We start from the raw sequence: 16,190 nt of genomic DNA on the forward strand, positions 1-16,190 counted from the left end.
ATCACAGGATGACAGAGTTGGAAAGGATATCGAAAATCACCCAGTTGTTTCTAATTTACATCCCCCAGAATCTTGGGGATTCTCAAAATGGCAAATGAAAATCTGTATTCAATTTTCGACGTTCCAAAAAACTACCAGAAATTGCACATCTTTTCGTGGTCTTAACTGCCAGGTTTTCTTGTTTTGTGCTAGAATTATATAAGATGCACATTATATCAAAATTCCGACTGAATTGTGTTCAGATTAAATATAATTTGTTTTCCCATTATTGTTATGCTTAATTTGGTAAATAATTTTTCAAGACACAAGAGAGCATGGTCGAACCAATAAAATTGATAACATTTGCTACAATGTTTGCAATCTACAAAGTACCGTTCACTGACTTCATCTTAATTATGCCTCACAATACTGTTGAATGGTTTAACATCAGAGCCCAGACTCCTTGACTCTCAGTCCGGTGCTCTTTTCAACTGCTCAGAGCTCCTGCGATTTTGTCTCGTGTCCCGATCTACAGAGCCTTTAAACCGCGACTCGGAAGCACCTGCCCTGCCCTCACCACTGGGTCACACCACCTGCCTCTTGCGCGACAGAGACCGCTCCCTCTCCACGTTCAGGAATGCTGCTCGCCCCTACGCAGGCGTGGTGCAGCGACTCCGCGCCCGCGCCGCTCCGAGCCTGAAGCCGAGACCGTGGGCAACCGCGAGGGTCGGAGCCCAGAGCGCGTGCGCAGTCCCTTTGCGAGTACTCCGCTCTTCTCCCAGCTCCCAAACCATTGTGCCACCCTATCATTCATTCCACTCTCCGTAGCGCTTTCACCTTTTAGGACTGCCTGCCACCGACCCCCGCCCGCCGCGGTACGTCACGAGCGGCAAAAGCTGTGGACGAGCGCGGCAGGCGTTGCTAGGCCGCCACCGGGGGCGCGCTGCGCGCGTCCGAGCGGCCCGCGAAGTTGTCTCCGCCGCCGCTCCCGCCCCTTCCGCCGCTCGCGTGCGCGCACGGCCGGCCCTCGGCGCGCCCCGGTTGGCTGCGGCGGGGCCCGCGGCGGTGGCGGCCTCGGCAGCGGTAGTGGTTTCTCGGTTTTCTTAGTTTCCTCCGCCCCCTCTTGTCGGACGCTGCTGTTTGCTCGCCGTAAAAAAAAATCAACTTTATTGTTCCTCAGCCCCACCTCCCGGCGCGGCGCGGCCTCAGGATGCACTGAGGCTGAGGGGAGGGAGGCGGCGGCGGGTCGCGGTCGCGGACCCTCTCCGAGCGCCCAGCCGGAGGTGGGGGAGTCACGATGTCCGGGAGCCGCCAGGCCGGGTCGGGCTCCGCCGGGACCAGCCCTGGCTCTTCGGCGGCCTCCTCGGTGACTTCCGCCTCCTCGTCCTTGTCCTCCTCCCCGTCGCCCCCTTCCGCGGCGGCGGCGGCGGCGGCGGCGGCGTCCGGCGGGGCGGCCCAGGCCGCGGGGTCGGGCGGCCTCGGGGGCCCGGCGCGGCCTGTGCTGGTGGCCGCCGCCGTGTCCGGCAGCGGCGGCGGGGCGGTGTCCGCGGGCCTGTCTCGGCTCAGCTGCGCGGCCAGGCCCAGCGCCGGCGTGGGAGGGAGCAGCTCCAGCCTCGGCAGCGGCAGCAGGAAGAGACCTCTGCTTGCCCCCTTGTGCAACGGGCTCATCAACTCCTACGAGGACAAAAGCAACGACTTCGTGTGGTGAGTTTGAAGAGCATCGCCCTCCCCTTCGCTGAATGAGGAGTTTGCCCTGTTTGGGCTGGTGGGGTCCGGTGGGATGGTGGTCTGGTTGGTGCCGTGGTGGTGTCTTCAGACCTTCAGGCTGGTGGTTGATGGGGTGAGATGGGGGAATGTTGGGAGTCCCGAGGCAAGGGTGGTGGGGGTGCTAAAGAGGTCAGTGCTGGTGGAGAGGAAGTGAGGGGAGTTGAGGGAATAATTAATAGGGGGCCGGAAGGAAGGTCAGATGAATGGTTGTGCACAAAAGGAGAAAGTTGGCCCTTGAATTTTCTGGCTATCTGGTGAATTAGGTACCCCGTCGGTCCGGATTGCTTCTTGGAGTGAATTAAACTTGTAAAAGGAGAGGATTAAGCTTCCTGGGATGCTGAGGGATGGAGTTGGTCATAATTTGCTTATTGAAAGTATGGTAGATGGTGCTCTAGACGTGCGTATGGATATTTTAAGGAGCAGTAGTATTTCATGTCTGTATCCCCTCGTGCGTGTGTGTGTGTATAAATATCCTCCCACTTCAAAGGGTAGGCCACTTTTAAATCTGCTGTTGAGGCTACTGTAGTCATAAAGTCTGTTCACAAAAAATTCCACTTGTCACTGAATGCCTTGAAAGAGGGAACCACATTTATTAAACATTATCCATGTGTCAGATGTAACTGACATTTGTATAACAGGCTATATAGTGTACTGGAACTTCTGATTTGAGAAACGCCAGGTATTAGACATTTTGTCATCATAGTTGGCACCTTGAATGATACACAGCAGTATTCAGTTATGATATTTGGCATAGATGGGTTATCCACATTAAGTGAAAGATGGAGTTGATGGTTTTGCTGAAAGTGTTTCGAGATTTTTATTGTTTTTGGAATCCAGAACCCAGTCCAAATGGTAGGATTATGAGAAAGGAATTGCTTTTAGCTAAATGAGAACGGGTAGGATTTTACGCTTTTCCTTTGAAGGAAATTGTTGATAGAATATTAGTAGGAAGTTGGCCTGCACTGTCGTTATAGGGGAAGTGGATTTACTTCAGGGTTGAAGATGATGTGAGTTGGCATCATTAAATAAGATAGGGCTGGAAGCTGGAACTGTCGGAAGGATATTGATTAGGCTTAAGAGTTTCTAGTTCTTGCAGTAAAAATATCTTCATTCATATTTTTGCTTTGGTCTTAAATTATTCTGGACTCAGAATTAACTCATTTTTCATTGAAACCTGGCTATAAATGTGATTGTTATTTATAAATAATTCAACCAGCATATGGGTGGATCTAAGAGGTGTTTGTGCTCATACCCAGTAGAGTGCCATATGATGAAGTAGAAGCTGATAAAACAAAATGAGGATTTTCAGAATTTGTCTTTTTAGCCACGATTTGCATTTTAATTTTTAATAGGCTAAAAGAAAACAAATATGCCAGCATTCATATAGGTGCACTGAAATAGTGTAGAAGATGTGAGAAATAAGGGAATCAATAATTTATTCAACAGATATTTATTTGGCACATACTGTCTGCCAGGCACCATATGAGTTGCATTACTATTGGCCATTTTGTAGGGAATTGGAGAGCCATAGAGTAGTATAAGCAGCTGGCACTGATTTTTTTTTTTTTTTGCAAGGAGGGTGTGGTGGTGATGATAAGATTATTAAAATTTTTGTCACCTAATTTTTAACAATTTCAGTCTACTCTCCCAAGTCCTAACTGGGAAGTGCCCAGTGAAAGTCTTCAGTTAAAAATTGTGAATATTTCACTTTCTAAAGAATTCATTAATGGGAATCTATTTTCCCAATTCTCAAGCTAGATTTGATTTGGCCAAGCTTTTGGGGTAGAAGATAGGGATTAGTCAAGGCCCAAGAAATCTTTTTCATTTCTAATTGGCTCTGGGTGGCTGGTCTTGTCTTGTATGCTTCAAGGTCAGACTGTGAACCAACCCAAATTACTCTATGGTTTTACATCTAAGTGAAGCTAAAGTTAGAGTAATGGTGATAATTCCTTATTCAAGATCTGTTTATATTTCACATTTCATTTTATCCCTAAGAACAATTCTGGGAAGTTATAGATAACTTCTAATTTTGATGTAATACTAATGTAATTGTATCCCCATTGAGACACAAAGAAGTAACTTTCTTTCAGATTGGACCGCTAAGGGGCAAAATGAGAACTCAGATCTCCCAGTTCTCAACTTAGTGCTTTATTTGTGTGGAGTTAGAAAATTTGTAAGTACATGTATTTAGCCTAGTGGGCCCTTTTTTTTTTTTTTTTTTAAGATTTTATTTATTCATTTGACAGAGAGAGAGAGCGCGCGCGCACAAGCAGGGAGAGGGGCAGAGGGAGAGGGAGGAGCAGGCTCCTCGCTGAGCAGAGCGCCCGCCGCCGTGGGAACTCTGCTATCATGACCTGAGCTGAAGGCAGATGCTTAACTGACTGAGCCACCCAGGTGCCCCCAAAAGATTTTATTTTTAAGTAATCTCTACACCGAATAGGAGGCTCGAACGTATAACCCCAAGATCGTGAGTTGAGTGCTCCAACTGAACCAGCCAGGCACTCCTAGCCTAGTGGCTTGTAAATGTGATAGGTTGGAGGGAAACAGCTGTTGCATAATCACAGGAGAGAAATGTTTTTATCCCTGACCACTCCTTCCTCCTGCCTGTTTGCCTGCCCACATCAAGAGGCGGGACCAGAATTGGAGGCTGGAATAGTAGTGTAGTTTGGAAAAGCTATCCAGGTGATAGTGACATGGCCTTTTACCCTTTTTTGAGAACAGTTGATAAAGTCAAATGCCTGATTTTCAGTAACACACATTGGCCTCTCTTGACTTATATCATATTTGAAAGTAAGTTTATATTTAGTTGCAGAATTGATGAACATTTCAGGGATTTATGGTTTTCACTTAACTATTGGTTTCATACAAAGTATTATCAAGTTGCAGATAATTCTAACAGTGTTTTATAGTTGGAGAATCTGTAGTATAGGAGAGAGTACTATTTAGTTTGAAGTTGGATAAATCTTTGAAATTCAAAGGAAATTTTTATTACTTGATTTCTCTAATTTTTCTTACGTGATCCATTTAACTTAACTATGAGTCTAAGATAACATCTTTCTTCTAGCACATTACTACTGCCTCTGCATTAGCTTTTCCAGCTACCTGAAATTACTTTTTCTATCCCTGCAAGTCTCAGTTATTCTGAGGCGGAAATAGGTATTTTTAAGTAGATAGTAAGCCCCTTGTTAATTCTGATCACCTGCCTGATACAAAATAGGTAGGAAACAAAATAGATCTGCCATTTAATAAATATGTGACTGCCTCTCTTGTGTCGTACTATTAATAATAGACTCTCCTGAAGAAGCTCACGATTTAATGTGAAGAGAGACTTTTAGTCATATAATTATAGTATCATATCCTGGCATCGTTGCTTCTCTTAGTACCATGGCACGTGTTACTCTTCTAAATTCACATGTCTCACAGTCCTCAAGTAGCCATTACCTATTAATCACATTTAGGACTAAAGAAACCTTTTGATCACTGTTGCTACTGTGTTTTTCACTATCAAAAATTGAAATAAAATAGGAGATATCACATAACTTGTCATGATAAAGATAACTTTGTTTGAACTTTTGGTTATTACATACTTACAGTGTTTATCTTACGGGGTATTGGTGAAAAAAAATTGAAAGTCACTGAATTATGGTATATAATTTTCCTTGTGACAGAAAAGTAAGTGGAAGATTTAGGTGACCTTTTGAAACCACAGTGAGCTTATAAATAGGACTAACTGTAATTTAAAGAGCTTTTAAAGCATATTCAACTATTGAAATAGATTTAAAATTCATCATGTTATTATTGTTGTAACATCAGGCAAGAACTTCCTTCAGTTTGCAAAACTGAAACTGGATGAATGTTTTGCTTTATAATGCATGCACCATTTGGATGACAGTGATGGCGAAAAATACTCTGCAGGAAATGATATCAAATCATAGCAGTTCATTATGGTCTTTCTGGCTATCAGATGATGGATTGTCAGCATTGTTTTCAGCCGACTTAGGTGAATCAAATGGTAGAGTGAATGAAAGAGAAGATTATGAAGCAGGATATGAAAGACTATCAACTTGAATTCTGGTCTATAAATGAGAGGGAGGTAGTGATGCAGTAGTGGTTCATTAGAAAAGAATGTGTTGATTAGTAGCTACCCTTTCCTTTTACAAACCTTTCCTGATAATAAGCCAACGTTACTTATTTGATCATATTCTAAAAATTGCTACTTTTTATTTAAAAACTTAAAAAAAAATTTTTTTTAAGTAATCTCTACACGCAGCGTGGGACTTGAACCCTCAACCCCAAGATCAAGAGTCATATGCTCTACTGACTGAGCCAGCCAGCCAGATGCCCCTAAAAAATTGTTACTGATTAAAGTAACTAAAGCCTTAAACCTTGTTGCTCATTTTTTTCTCCTTGCATATGTATATTGTTACTGGTGTTTTCTGTCGGTTTTAAATAATTATTTTAGCCTGCAACCCTTTTCCTCAAAGCTTCTGTAGCTTGGGAGGAAAGCTTTAACAGTAGAATTAGTCTTCTCTTTCCTGTTAAGATTTGTATTGTACAAAATAAAACGCTTCTTAAATTCTTGTTTTTATATGTGGTGTCTCCCCATCTTTGCTCTTCACTTTGCCCTCTTTATTTATGTATGTATGTGGCAGGTTCTAGACATATAGATTTCTACCATCTCAACTAACATTTCACTGAGAGTAACATGTTTTCTCTTCATATCTTCATATATAAGTTAATTCTTTCAGTTTTCGTAATTAAGTTTCATGAACTGATTTTGTCTCTTTCTATGTAGAGAGGAAGGTGGTTTGTAATAGGCTGTCTGATATCTGTTCATTGTAATTCTAGTATTAACCTATGGAAGTCCATCCTTCTCTCTTCCTAGTCTGTGTGGTTTGGTGTGGGTGTTCTTCCCCAAATTCAGAGTTGGGAACACATGTTACTAGGCCCAAGTCATGTATTGGAATTCTCTGGCCTCAGTATTAGTTCAAGGATGGGCATTTTGGTTTTAATAGAGGTAATGAGACAAAGTCGGTTAAGTAAAAATTACAGATAACTACTTTTGGGACTCTTTTAGATACTTTAAACTCAGAGTTAATAAATGCCACGTTCACTCCAAAGTGAATGTTAACCATTGGCTTGCAATACATACTCCTAATAAAATATGTGCTCTAGTATAAGCTGTTATTATTTGCCAGGCACTATTCTAATGGTTTAACATTAGCTATTTAATCTTTTTTTTTTTTTTTTAAAGATTTTATTTGACAGAGAGAGACACAGCGAGAGAGGGAACACAAGCAGAGGGGAGTGGGAGAGGGAGAAGCAGGCTTCCCGCAGAGCAGGGAGCCCGATGTGGGGCTTGATCCCAGGACCCTGGGATCATGACCCGAGCTGAAGGCAGACACTTAATGACTGAGCCACCCAGGTGCCCCTAGCTATTTAATCTTCACGATAATTGTTTGATACAGATACTTTTATCATTTCCATTTTATAGATGAGGAAATGAAGGTAGAGAGGAAGATTTTATTTGAGAGAGAGAAAGCAACAGAGGGGTTGGGGTTGGGGGGGCAAAGGGAGAGGGAGAAGCAGGATCCCTGCTGAGCAGGAAGCCTGACTTGGGGCTCAGGACCCCGAGATCATTATCATTACCTGAGCCAAAGGCAGATGTTTAACTGACTGAGCCATCCAGGTCCTGCAGAAGTTACTATTTTTGTATAGTTCAATTCCATGAGTTTTGACAAATGAATACATCTGTGTAACCACCACCCTAATTGAGATCTAGAACATTTTCATCACTCTAGAAAGTTCATTTGTGCCAACACTTCACACTCTATCTGCTATCCTCCCTTTGACACCTGGCAACCAGTGATTTTTCTAGCACTATAGTTTTGCCTTTCCTAGGATTAAAAAAAAAAGATTTTATTTATTTATTAGCAAGAGTGAACATGTGAAGACGTGGACGAGCGGGGGAAGGGGCAGAGGGGAGGGAGGAGCAGACTCCCCGCTGAGCAGGGAGCCCCATGTGGGGGCTCTATCCCAGGACCCCAGGATCATGACCTGAGCTGAAGGCAGGCACTTAACCTACTGAGCCACCCGGGCACCCCTTTCCTTGGATTTTGTATTAAGGGAATCATTCAGTATGTAGTTTTTTGTGCCTGACTTTTTTTATCTGGCATAATGTTTTTCAGATTTAATGTTGAATATACCACTAATTTTTTTCTTTTAGTTGATGAGTAGTATTCATGGATATAACATGATTTGAGTTTTTTTGTTTTCTAGTTTTTGGCAATTGTGAAGAAAGTTGTAAACATTTACGTTCAGGTATTCATGTGGACATACCTTCGTATCTCTTGGGTAAATATTTAGGAGTGTATTGGCTGGGTTGTATGGCCAAGTATATGTTTAACTTTATAATACACTGCAAAACTTTTTATTTTTTATTTTATTTTATTTTTTTAAAGATTTTATTTATTTATTTGACAGAGAGAGACACAGTGAGAGAGGGAACACGAGCAGGGGGAGTGGGAGAAGGAGAAGCAGGCTTCCCACGGAGCAGGGAGCCTGATGCGGGGCTCGATCCCAGGACCCTGGGATCAGGACCTGAGCCGAAGGCAGACACTTAACGACTGAGCCACCCAGGCGCCCCTACACTGCAAAACTTTTTAAAAGTGGCTGTATCATTATCATTTTGCATTTCTTTTTTTTAATAAGGAATTTCTTTTTTTTTTTTAAAGATTTTATTAAAGAGAGAAAGAAGAGTGCACTGGCGCATGAGCAGAGGGGAGGGGCAGAGGGAGAGGGAGAAGCAGATTCCCTGCTGAGCAGGGAGTCCTATGTGGGACCCAATCCCAGGATCCCGTGATCATGACCTGAGCAGACCTGAGCAGATGGCAGATGCTTAACCGACTGAGCCACCCAGGTGCCCTATCATTTTGCATTTCTATCAGTAATGTAGAAGAGTTCCAGTTCCATATTCTTGCCAACATTTGGTGTTTCAGTTTTTTTCAAAGTCTTTCAAATTTTAGTTATTCTACTGGGTGTGTAGTAGTATTTATTTATTTATTTTTTAAAGATTTATTTATTTGAGAGAGCGAGAATGAGAGAGAGAGAGAGTACATGAGAGGGGTGAGTGTCAGAGGGAGAAGCAGGCTCCTTGCCGAGCAGGGAGCCCGATGCGGGACTCGATCCCAGGACTCCGGGATCATGACCCGAGCCGAAGGCAGTTGCTTAACCAACTGAGCCACCCAGGCGCCCTGTAGTAGTATTTCATTATCATAATTTGGATTGCCTTAATGACTGATGACATTGAACATATTTCCATGTGCTTATTTTCTCATTTGCATATCTTCTATAAAATGTTCTAATCTTTTGCTCATTTTTCTCTTGTTTGTCTTATATATGCTGGATACAAGTCTTGTCAGTCCTACATATTGTGATGTTTTCTCCTGGTCTGTTGCTTACCTTTTTGTTTTTTTAACAGTGTCTTTTTTTTTTTTTTTTAAGATTTTATTTATTTATTTGAGACAGAATGAGAGAGAGAGAGAGCTCATGAGAGGGGGGAGGGTCAGAGGGAGAAGCAGGCTCCCCGCCGAGCAGGGAGCCCGATGCGGGACTCGATCCCGGGACTCCAGGATCATGACCTGAGCCGAAGGCAGTCACTTAACCAACTGAGCCACCCAGGCGCCCCTTAACAGTGTCTTTTGAAGTGCAAAAGTTTTAAATTTTAAGTCCATTGTATCAATTGTTCCTTTTATGGTTTATGACTTTTGTGTTCTATCCAAGAATTTGTTGCCTAGCATGAAGTCAAAAGATTTTCTTATATATTTCTTCAAGATGCTTTATAGTTTTCTCATGGGTAGATAAATGATCATTTCATGTTAGTTGTTATATACTGTGTGTGGTAAGGGTTGAAGATTTTTCCTCTCCTCTATTGATAACCAGTGATTGTGGCACCCATTTGTTGAAAAGGCCATCTTTGTTCATTGAATTTTCTTGGAACGTTTTTTAAAAATTAATTAGCCATAGGTTTATAAGTTTATTTCTGGACTCTTTGTTCTTTTGATCTGTATGTTTATCCTATGCCAATACCACACTATCTTGATTACTGTATCATTTTAGTAAACCTTGAAATCAGATAGTGTAATTTTGTTTCTGTATTTCAAAGTCATTTGGTTATTTAGGTCCTTTGCATTTCCATAAGGATTTTAGAATTAACTTACCAATTTCTTCAAAAAAGCATGCTAGGATTTTAATTTGAGTTACTTTGAATCTATGACTCAACTTGGGAAGATATGATATCTTAACGATACTGAATCTTTGAATCATGAACATAGTATATTTCTTCAATTATTTAGGTCTTTAATTTCTCTTAGCAGTGTTTTTATAATTTTGTAGTTTTTCAGTGTTTGGAACTTGCATGTATTTTGTTAAACTTAGCCCTAAGTATTTCATGTTTCTGATGATGATGTAAATATTATTTTAATTTCAATTTTTAATTGTTGCTAATACATAGAAATAAAATTTATTTTTGTAGGGCGCCTGGGTGGCTCAGTCGTTAAATGTCTGCCTTCGGCTCAGGTCACAATCCCAGTCTCCTGGGATCGAGTCCCGCATCAGGCTCCCTGCTCTGCGGGAAACCTGTTTCTCCCTCTCCCACTCCCCCTGCTTGGGTTTCCTCTCTCTCTGTGTCTCTCTCTGTCAAATAAATAAAATAAAATCTTAAAAAAAAAAAAAAAATATTTTTGTATGTTGGCCTTATATCCTGTGATTGTTAAATTTACTTGTTACAACAGTTTTTTTGGTTGATCCTTTGAGGTTTTCTGAGAATACAATCATGTCATCTGCAAATCAAGACAGCTTTACTTCTTTTTTTCCAACTTCCAGTTTTACTTCTTTTTTTATGCCCTATTCACTAATTTTTTAAAGGGATTGTTTTGTGTTTTCATGAGTAATACTGGTCTATGGTGTTCTTATAAAAAATATATATCTTGATGTGTCTTCACATGGTCACCCCGTGATCTTTCTGTTGTCTGTATTCTAATTTCTTCTTATAAGGACACCAGTCAGTGGACTAGGGCCCAATATACGATTTCATTTTACCTTAATTACCTCTAAGGCCCAGTTTCCAAATATAGTCACATTTGGATGTACTGAGGGGTTAGGATTTCAACATATGAATTTGGGGGAAGACACAGTCCAGCCCATCACGCAGGGTAATGCTGGTAATCCCCTTTCTAAAGGGGGATGAGAAATGTTATCTCTTCTATTTTCTGAAAGAGTTTGTATGGTATTGGTATGTTTCTTCCTTAAGTGTTTGGTAGAATTCATCAATGAAGCCAAAGTTTTTGTGGGAGGGTTTTATTTATTACTTCAGTTTCTTTAATAGATAAAGGGATATTCCTGTTCTTTATTTCTTGAGTATGCTTTGGTAGTTTGTCTGCTAAGGGATTTGTCCATTTCACCCAAGTTATTGAACTTATCTACATAAGTTCATATATTTCCTTAAACTTTGAATGCTTATGGGATTGGAAGGGATGCTGCCTCTTTCATTCCTGAGAGTGGTAATTTGTGTTTTCTCTTTTTTTCTTGAACAGTTTAGAAGACTGTCAATTTTATTAATCTTTTCAAATTACTGGTTTTGGTATTTTGGTTTTATATATAGTTTGTCCATTTTCTATTTTACTAATTTTTGGGTTTATTTTTATTATTTCTTTCCTTCTATTTTAAATTTCATCTTTTTTTGGTTTCTGAATATGGAACTTAGATAATTGATTTGGCCTTATTTTCTAATCCTCACAGTAGTGGTATATTTTAATTTTCATTCAGTTCAAAATACTTTGTCATTTCCATTGTGATTTCTAGTTTGAACTGTGGGTTATTTAGAAATACGTTGTTTAATTTCTCATTGAGAATTTTCTGGATATTGTGTTTTTGATTTTTAATATAATTCAGCTTTGTTCAGGGGATATGATTTGTATGAATTCAGTCCTTTTTTTTTTTAAGATTTATTTGTTTATTTGAGATAGAGGGAGAGACAGAGTATAAACAAGGGGAGAAGCTGAGGGAGAAGGAGAAGCAGACTCCCTGCTGAGCTGGGAGCCCTAAGTGGGGCTCCATCCCAGGACCTGGAGATCATGACCTGAGCTGAAGGCAGATCCTTAACCATCTGAGCCACCCAGGCGCTCCTGAATTGTCTTTTTAAATTTATTGAGACTTGTTTCATTGTCCTCCATAAGCTATATCTTTGTTAATGTTCTATATGCCCTTGAAAAAAATAGTATTTTGCTGTGTGTAGGTTGGCATATTCTATAAATGTCAAATAGTCAGGTTGGTATTACATTCTATATGCCCCTGTTGATTTTCTATATACTTGTTTTTTATCAATTCCTGAAAGAAGAGTGTTACAATCTTTAACCATTCCAACTATAATTGTGGATTTGGCTGTGTCTTGGTTTAACTTTGTCAGCTTTTGCTTTGTGTATTTTGAAGTTTTGTTAGTAGGGCACACACATTTAGAGGTGGCAAATTGATTTCTTTATCATTTGAAATGTCTCTCTTTATTCCTGGTAATATATGTTGTGAAATCTAATTAGTCTGATGTTAATATAGCCTTTCCACCTGTCTTTTTATAAGTGTTTACATGGCATGGTTTTGTTTTGTTTTGTTTTTTGTCCCTCACTTTTCTACATCTGTTTTAGTTAAAGTAGGTTTCTTATACATAGCATATGTTTGAATCTTCCTTTTTAATAAGATGATTTGCCTATTAATTGGATTGGTTAGGCTGTATGTATATGTATTGTGCTGCCTGGGTGGCTCAGTCGGTTAAGCATCTGCCCTCTGCTCAGGTCATGATCCCGGGTCCCTGGGATCGGAGTCCCGCATTTGCTCCCTTCTCCGCAGGGGCTGCTTCTCCCTCTGCCCCTCCCCCTGCTCCTCCCCCTGCTCGGCTCTCAAATAAAAAAAAAAAAGATTTATTTATGAGAGAGAGAGAGAGCAGGGGGAGGGGGAAAAAGAGAATCTCAAGCAGACTCCCCACTGAGTACAGAGCCGATGGGCACAATCTCAGGACCCTGAAATCATGACCTGAGCCAAAATCAAGAGTTGGATGCTTAACTGACTGAGCCAACCAGGTGCCCCTAGGCTGTTTATATTTTAACATTGTTATGATAAGCTTGGTTTTGTGTGTATGTCTTACTTGGTCTTTGTTTTCTATTTTTCTCTTCCATTCTATTTTTGTCTTCTTTCCTTCCTTCTTTTGGATTGTTTTTTTTTTTTTTTTTTTTAAGATTTTATTTATTTGAGAGAGAAAAAATGAGAGAGAGAGAGAGCATGAGAAGGGGAGGGTCAGAGGGAGAAGCAGACTCCTTGCTGAGCAGGGAGCCCGATGTGGGATTTGATCCTGGGACTCCAGGATCATGAACTGAGCTGAAGGCAGTCGCCCAACCAACTGAGCCACCCAGGCACCCTTAATTGGGTATTTTTAAGATTTCTATTTTATTTCCACTATTAACTTATTAGTGATAGTTGTGTGGGGTGAGGGTGTGTGTTTGGCAGGGAGTTCTTTAGGGTTTATGATACTCATTTTTAATTTTTCATGCTCTGCCTCAAATAATGTTACATCATTTCATATACAATGTAAGAATTTTGCAGTAGTGTGCTTCCATTCTGTAGGATCTATTTTGTTACTGCCTTGTGGCTGGAAATATAAATTCTCTATTCCTTTTATTAAAAAATTAAGGTAAAATTCATACCTCATAAAATTCACCATTTTAACCAATTAAAGTGTACAATTCAGTGGTTTTTAGTACATTGCCAGTATTGTGCAACCATCACCACTATCTATTTCAGAACATGTTCCCTCCAAGAGGAAACCCAATTCTCATTAAATAGTCACTGCCCTTCTCTTCCCTTGGCAACCACTAATTTGCTTTCTGACTCTATAGATTTGCCTGTTCTGGACATTTCATATAAATGGAATCATACAATATGTGGTCTTTTGTGTCTGGCTTGTTTCACTTAGCATAATGTTTTTAAGGTTAATCCGTGTTACAGTGTGTATCACTTCTTATGGCTGAATAATACTCCATTATATTGATAGATCATGTTTCTTTTATCCACTCATTAGATGATGGACATTTAGGTTGTTTCCATTTTTTATTTATTATGAATAATGTTCTTATGAACATTTATGTAGAAGTTTTTGTTTGAATATAGTGTTCTCCAGGCTCTGTAGTATTTACCTAGGAGTGTAATTGCTAAAGTCATATGGTAATTCTGTGTTCAACATTTTGAGGAACTGCCAAACTTTTCAAGAGACTGCACCATCTTACATTCCCACCAGTAGTATGCAAGGTTTTAAATTTCTCTGCATCCTCACCAACATTTTTTTTTTATTATAGCCAATGTAGTGCATGTAAAGTATATCATTGTGGCTTTGAATTATTTTCCCATATTGACTAGTGATGTTGAACATCTTTTTATGGACTTACTGGCTATTACTACCTTTTTTTTTCTTAAAGATTTTACTTATTTATTTGACAGAGAGAGACAGCGAGAAAGGGAACACAAGCAGGGGGAGTGGAGAGGGAGAAGCAGGTTTCCCATGGAGCAGGGAGTCCGATGATGCGGGGCTCAATCCCTGAGCCAAAGGCAGATGCTTAATGACTGAGCCACCCAGGCGCCCCGGCTATTACTACTTTTTATTTTTTTATTTTTTTATTACTACTTTTTAAAGGTGGTGCTTTGATCTTCAGTAATTAACTTGGGTCAGTTAATTACTACGACTTCTTCATAGCCAAAGTAGAGTTCAGAGCAAGGACATGGTCCAGATTTCCACATTTTGGTTGAATGCATTTTCTGTACAGGTGTGTGTTATTTATATTATAGTGTTTGGCTTTTTAGTTCCAGAACAGAAGGCCAATTTAATTGGATTATACTTTATATTCAGTACTGTATTTATTTATTTACTTATTTAAAAAGATTTTATTTATTTGACAGAGAGAGACACAGCGAGAGAAGGAACACAAGCAGGGGGAGTGGGAGAGGGAGAAGCAGGATCCCCGCTGAGCAGGGAGCCCGATGAGGGGCTTGATCCCAGGACCCTGGGATCATGACCTGAGCTGAAGGCAGACGCTTAAGCAACTGAGCCACCCAGGCACCCCTAAGTTTAAAGTAAACTTTCTTTTTTTTAAGATTTTATTTATTTATTTATAGAGAGACAAAGCCAGAGAGGGAACACAAGCAGGGGAGTGAGAGAAGGAGAAGCAAGCTTCCTGCCAAGCAGGAAGCCTGATGTGGGGCTCTATCCCAGGACCCTGGGATCATGACCTGAGCAGAAGGCAGACGCTTAACGACTGAGCCACCCAGGCACCCAACAATTCTTTTTTTAAAGATTTTATTTATTTATTTGAGAGACAGAGCGCTAGCAGGGGGAGAGGAAGAGGAAGAGGGACAGCAGACTCCCTGCTGAGTGTGGAGCCTGAGCCCGAGCCCCAGGACCCAGGTCGTGGAGTCCATCCCAGGACCTTGAGACCATGACCTGAACTGAAATCAGACGTTTAACCAACTAAGCCACCCAGGCATCCCTTTAACCACTAAAACACTTTTTTAAGAAAGTTACTTTAAAAAATCCATATAGGGGTACAAAGGACCCATCTTCCATGCAGTTTAGAGATTTCTTTTACCCCTGGATAATGGGATGGGGTGTCGTCTAATGAAACATATGAGATATGGAACCTCCCCTGTCCCTACTTCCTTGTAATAGAAATTTCTGTTTCTGTAACCTCTCTTGTGTAGGTATCTGTGTTTTTCTTCTGTGTGAACTTGATGCCTTCTCATTGATTGGCCTGTGATGGGTGCTCTTCTGAAGTGTGACTAAAATATAGCAATTATATCATCTTGGAATTGGCTTGAAGAGATAGTTTTGGACCAGTCATATTTTCTGTCTTAGGAATTTGAAATAAATAAACACCTGAGTTGGACTATTTTAATTAATGTTCTTGTTGTAGTATTGGTATTGAAAGGACCGTATATTGTAAGTTGACATCCTTGAGAAGTAGAAAAAAGAAGCTGTTAAGTCACGTTAATGGTAGAATACTAGCGAAAATCTATATTCCATATTGCTGTGCTAAAGTCTGTAGATCCACCTTGAATCCAACCCTCAAATCCGTTGAGGCCTAGTCCTGGTGTTTGCCATGAGATAATTCTCTTAATTGCTGCACCTTTCTTAAATGTACATGAACCTAATTAAAATTCTCCAATTCCAAGCCTTTGATGATAGTTAGACCTGATGTTCTGTTTGAGGAGGAGCCCTGGGAATGTGTGAAGAGAACTAGATCCAGGTCAAGATCGAGAGTGTATTGGGTAATTTTCATGCAGGAGGAATCAGTAGTGACACTTCTTGGTCATACTTGGTTTCCTGATCTAAGCTACATTTTTTTTTTTTT

General features: G+C 40.5%; 1 protein-coding gene across 12 annotated transcripts in view; it reads left to right on the forward strand.

The window, feature by feature from the left end:
• The first annotated feature begins 998 nt into the window (after positions 1–998).
• The window catches only part of COP1 (COP1 E3 ubiquitin ligase), a 263,344-nt gene continuing 248,152 nt past the window's right edge, over positions 999–16,190 (forward strand). For 6 of the 12 annotated variants that reach the window (XM_054508049.2, XM_054508051.2, XM_054508050.2 and 3 more), the window contains exon 1: positions 1,003–1,683. In XM_054508049.2, coding sequence (XP_054364024.1) covers positions 1,277–1,683 — 407 coding nt within the window. In that variant the 5' untranslated portion in view covers positions 1,003–1,276. Of the gene's footprint in view, positions 1,684–16,190 lie in introns of all 12 variants that reach the window. The other 6 variants (XM_064594283.1, XM_054508048.2, XM_054508046.2 and 3 more) reach the window with 4 other exon arrangements.

Source organism: Mirounga angustirostris, unplaced genomic scaffold (assembly GCF_029215605.1).
Source record: "Mirounga angustirostris isolate CCGP_5_RB_7025 unplaced genomic scaffold, mMirAng1.0.hap1 SCAF_6, whole genome shotgun sequence".
NCBI classification, from domain to species: domain Eukaryota; kingdom Metazoa; phylum Chordata; class Mammalia; order Carnivora; family Phocidae; genus Mirounga; species Mirounga angustirostris.